Below are 4,781 nucleotides of genomic sequence, written 5' to 3' on the forward strand. Positions count from 1 at the left end.
ATCCCATCAGCTCATTGGTTCAGGAATGGAAGTATCTTTTTCTGTAGATTCAGAGAAAGTCCTAGGGCAGACTCTCATTGGCCCTTCCCCAAATCAATCAGTGAGCCAAGGGCTTAGGGTGTTCTGATTGGTCAGGCTGAGTCACATGGCCATTCCTTCTTGGCCCTGACCTTCTCTCCACCTGCCTCTCCCCTCCTGCTTCAGCGCTTCCAAGCCATGGAAGAGACACACCTGAGGCACATGAAGGCGTTGCTGGGCTCCTATGCTCACTCAGTGGAGGACACACACGTGCAGATCGGGCAGGTGAGTTGGGCAGGTGTGAGGAATGAGGCGGGGGTCACTGTTGGGCAAAGGGGCCTTGACCAGTTTCACACCCTGCCCACCTGGCACAGGTGCATGAGGAATTTAAGCAGAACATCGAGAACGTCAGCGTGGAGATGCTACTCAGGAAGTTTGCAGAGAGTAAGGGCACAGGCCAGGAGAAGCCAGGTGAGTCAGGGCAGCCATCAGGGGTCGGGCTTTAGGGCCACAGCTGCAGGTGATGGACAGGACTCCAGAGGCAGGAGACTGAACCTCCCTGGGGCTTGGTTTCTCTCTTTCTCTCTTTTTTTTTTTTTTTTTTTTGAGATGAAGTCTCCCTCTGCCTCTGTTGCCCAGGCTGCAGTGCAACGGTGCAATCTTGGCTCACTGCAACTGCTGCTTCAGGGTTCAAGCTATTCTCCTGCCTCAGCCTCCTGGAGTAGCTGGGACTACAGGCGCGTGCCACCACGCCCAGCTAATTTTTTGTGTGTGTATTTTTAATAGAGATGAGGGTTCACCATGTTGGCCAGGCTGGTCTTGAACTCTTGACCTCAGGTGATCCACCTGCCTCGGCCTCCCAAAGTGCTGGAATTACAGGCGTGAGCCACTGCTCATGGCCAGGCCTTGGTTTCTTCATGGGAAAAATGGGCTGCTGACGAGTCCGGCTCTCCAGCTTGATCTTACGTGTAAATCTCTTTGATCCCAGAGGAGCCTTGAGTGCCAGGCTCAGCTGTTCAGACTTCACCCCCAGGGCCTAAGGGAGCCATTGAGGGTTGTTGAGCAAAAGAACAATTTGCAAATGCTCAGATACAGGACTGGGGAGGAGTTAAGAGCAAAAGTTTTAGAGTCAGACCTGGGCTTGAGTCTTTTCTTCATCACCTGCTGTGTGACCTAGGACCTGTGCTTTGACTTCTCTGAGCCTCAGTTTCCTCATCTGTAAAGTGAGGATGTTAATAATGTAACATTCAGTGATTTAATTCAGGTAAAGGGCAAAGCGTGTGCCAGGCACACAGTAGGCACTCACTAAATGCTGGTATACAGTTATGTCTTCAAGTCTTGTTAACCAGCAAAACCTGTTCTTTCTCCCTCCTGTCTCTCTGGCTCGGCCCTGGCTCAGGTCACCCCTCCCTGCGTGGGGCCCCACTCTTGCTCTTCACAGGCCCCAGATCTGTTGTGTCCTCCTCCTGCTCACACACCTTCCATGGCTCCCCATTGTTCTTGGGAGAGAGTTCCCACGCCTCATCCTGTCACTCAAAGCCCAGTCCACTGCACAGACGCATGGTCCATCCCCCAGCCCAACCCAAGTTCCAGCCACAAATGCTGGAAGTACATGGAAGTAGCTCATGTCACCCCCTACGGTGGCACTAACCAGCTGGAACCAGACCAGCCCTTGATCCATCCCACTCTTGATGATCTGGGGCTGGTTCTTGTCTGGGAACCTGATGGACCTTGAGTTCAGATCCAGGTGCCATTTTGTGGCCAAAAGTGTACTACCCTTTCGAAGCCCAGTCTCCCCACCCTCATTTTAGTTTCTTTCTCTCTCTCTCTCTTTTTTTAAATTTTTTTGAGGCAGAGTTTGCTCTGTCACCCAGCCTGGAGTGCAGTGGTGCAATCTCGGCTCACTGCAACCTCCGCCTCCTAGGTTCAAGCGATTCTCCCACCTCAGCCTCCCGAGTAGCTGGGATTACAGGCACCTGCCACCATATCCGGCTAATTTTTTTGTAATTTTAGCAGAGACAGGGTTTCACCATGTTGGCCAGGCTCGTCTCGAACTCTTGACCTCAGGTGATCCACCCGCCTCAGCCTCCCAAAGTGCTGAGAATACAGGCACGGGCCACCATGCCCAGTCCCTCAATTGAGTTTCCGTCTCCCGTCTCAGGACCTCTGGACTTCGAGGCATACAGCGCGGCTGCCCTGCAGGAAGGCAAGTACGTCTGGGCCTGGATGCCCAGGCTGGACCGTGGGGGTGAGGGAGGCTGATCTGAATGTGAAAGAAGGCACCTCCCACTGCTCAGCTGCCCCGCAATCTATCCTCAGCGATGAAACGTTTGCGGGGAGCCAAGACCTTTCGCCTTCCGGGATTAAGCCGGCGGGAGAGGGAGCCAGAGCCACCTGCAGCTGTGTGAGAAAGTACCCCTGCCCAGTCTGGCCCAGGCTAGCCCAGAATCCCTTCCCCTGCCCAGGCTATCCCAGAAGCCCCCTCCTGGGATAGCCCAGGAGTATCCATATTCCAGGCTGGACCAGGATTCCCTCCACCCAAGCTAGACCAGGAGTACCTCTGCCCCAGGCTAGCTCAATGTTACCGCTGCCCAAGCTAGTCCAGAATTCTTCCTTTTGCCAGGTTAGGCCAAGAACTGCCTGTCGCAGAGTAACCTAGCATTTCTCCTGTCCAAGCTGGCCCAGGATTGTTCTGTTTGCCAAGGCTAGCCCTAACTCTCCCTACCTTCACAAGGCAGCCCTTCAGATGAGTTCCAGGATTCCTTCCCTCCCAGGCTGTTTGAGAACACTCTCTACTCAGCTAACTTCAGATTCAAGCCCCTCCCCAAGCAAGCCCCAGGGTCCCACCGCCTCCAGGGCTAGGTCAGGGCAATATCACAGCCGGGGAGCTACCCCAGCTTCCATGTCCAGTGTTGGGGGCTGACAGAGGGCACCAGATGGGCTGCAGAAGCTAATACCAACATCTCTTCCTCCATCCCCAGAGATTTCCTGGAGCCAGATTCAGGGGTGAGTGACGTGGGAGGGGTCAGGCTGAGCTACAAGTGGAAGGAGTTTGATCCCACTCTTGGCTCCTAGAGACCGGATCCCTACTGGAAACTAAAGAGCCGAGATTGAGGGGCGGGCTGGAGCCTGGGGGCTGAGTTCATATCCCACCTCAGCTGCAAAGTCCCGTGGACTACGTGGGTGTGAATAATGTCCTTGCCGAAGCTCAGTTTGTCCCAGGAACCTGCCCACACACCCAGGGAAGACAGTCGTTGCCATCAGGGTTGTTTTGAGGTCTGAGTCAAGGCCTGGGGGTGGGGCAGGGGGTGGTTGGCAGGGTGAGATGGAAGATTCAATAGTGGGGAGCCTGACTCACTGCTGTCCCCCGACTCCCCTAGACGTGTCCAGAGGTGGATGAAGAAGGTTTCACTGTCCGGCCTGATGTGACCCAGAACAATATCCTTCTGGCACCCCCCAGGAGCAGTTGTTGGCACAACAAGGTCAAAACTATCCACAATAACCAGTCCACCTTCAGCAATCCTCTCTGGGTACATCCTGGAGAGGGTCTCCCTTGTGGATGAAGCCAACCTAAATGTAAACACCCACTCTCTGGGGTCAGCACTGGGCAAAAGGGAGAGAGAAAAGGAAAGCCAGCAAGGCTTCCTGGAGGAGGAGGCACCAGTGTTGGGGTTTTGCAGCTGAATAGGAGTTTGCCAGTTAGGTCTGTGCATGCTTGTGCAAAGGCTTGGCAAGGGGGTGGGAGTGCTGGTGGGACATGGTGTCAGGACTGAAGGTTGCACATGATGAGCGATGGGATTGGGCAGGACCTTGAAGGGTTTGAGCAGGGAGGAACAAGGTTGGATTGGAGAGCTGACTGGGGAGAAGCTTGTGTTGGGATTGGCTTGGACCTTGACTGCAGCCCACGCACGGCCGAGCCCTCCCGTTTCTCGTCCAGCGACTCCGACTTCGATGACGAAGAGCCCCGCAAGTTCTACGTGCACATCAAGCCCGCCCCGGCCCGGGCTCCAGCCTGCAGCCCTGAGGCAGCAGCGGCACAGCTCAGGGCCACTGCGGGCAGCCTCATCCTTCCTCCTGGCCCAGGGGTGAGGCATGGGAGGGGTGCCCTGGGTGGTGCTGGCAAGGCTGGCTGGATGTGCTCATGTTGATGCCGCCCACTTTGTCCACAGGGCACCATGAAACGCCATTCTTCACGTGAGTAGCTGTTGGTCTTCAGAGTAGGGAGGATCCTAAGGAGGGGAGGCTATGGGTGTGGGCTTGAATCATAGCTCTGTTTTGTAACTTGGGGCAGGCTGCTTAACCACACTGACCTTCAGTCTCCTTTTCTGTAAAATGAGGTCATTATGAAATTAAGTGAGAGCTGAAAGGGGTAGCTGGGGCCAGGAGGAGCCAGCATCTGGAGACAGGCTCGCTCAGGCTTGAATCTGTGTCTGCCTGATTTGCTGATCACCTTGGGCAACTGGCTGGACACCCCCAAGCCTCGGTCCCTTGGTCCGTGAAGTGGGGAGCATTGCAGGCAGGGTGACAAGAAAGCTCAAGGAGGTACATCTCTTGTAGGGGACGCTGCTGGGAAACCCCAGAGACCTCGGTCTGCCCCCAGAACTGGCAGGTGGGTTCCACACGAGTGGGCAGGTGGGGGCTGTCCCCACCTCTGCCTCCCCATGTCTCCGCCTGGTGTTCTCTTGTCTCGGCTGGGAGTTGATGTCATGCTGGGTTTTTTTTTGTTTTTGTTTTTGTTTTGAGGCAGAGTCTCACTCTCGCCC

The 4,781-nt window shown here is 55.3% G+C and overlaps 1 protein-coding gene across 5 annotated transcripts in view; it reads left to right on the top strand.

The window, feature by feature from the left end:
- FCHO1 (FCH domain only 1) overlaps positions 1-4,781 on the top strand; it is a 45,132-nt gene that overhangs the window by 27,858 nt on the left and 12,493 nt on the right. For all 5 annotated transcript variants that reach the window (XM_011925759.1, XM_011925762.1, XM_011925760.1 and 2 more), the window contains 9 exons: positions 205-303; positions 393-489; positions 2,180-2,224; positions 2,338-2,422; positions 3,000-3,024; positions 3,399-3,456; positions 3,925-4,103; positions 4,188-4,212; positions 4,576-4,627. In XM_011925759.1, the coding sequence (XP_011781149.1) occupies positions 205-303; positions 393-489; positions 2,180-2,224; positions 2,338-2,422; positions 3,000-3,024; positions 3,399-3,456; positions 3,925-4,103; positions 4,188-4,212; positions 4,576-4,627 (665 nt within the window). The remainder of the gene's footprint in view (positions 1-204; positions 304-392; positions 490-2,179; positions 2,225-2,337; positions 2,423-2,999; positions 3,025-3,398; positions 3,457-3,924; positions 4,104-4,187; positions 4,213-4,575; positions 4,628-4,781) is intronic.

The sequence above is a fragment of the Colobus angolensis genome, unplaced genomic scaffold (genome assembly GCF_000951035.1).
Source record: "Colobus angolensis palliatus isolate OR3802 unplaced genomic scaffold, Cang.pa_1.0 Scaffold66, whole genome shotgun sequence".
NCBI lineage: Eukaryota > Metazoa > Chordata > Mammalia > Primates > Cercopithecidae > Colobus > Colobus angolensis.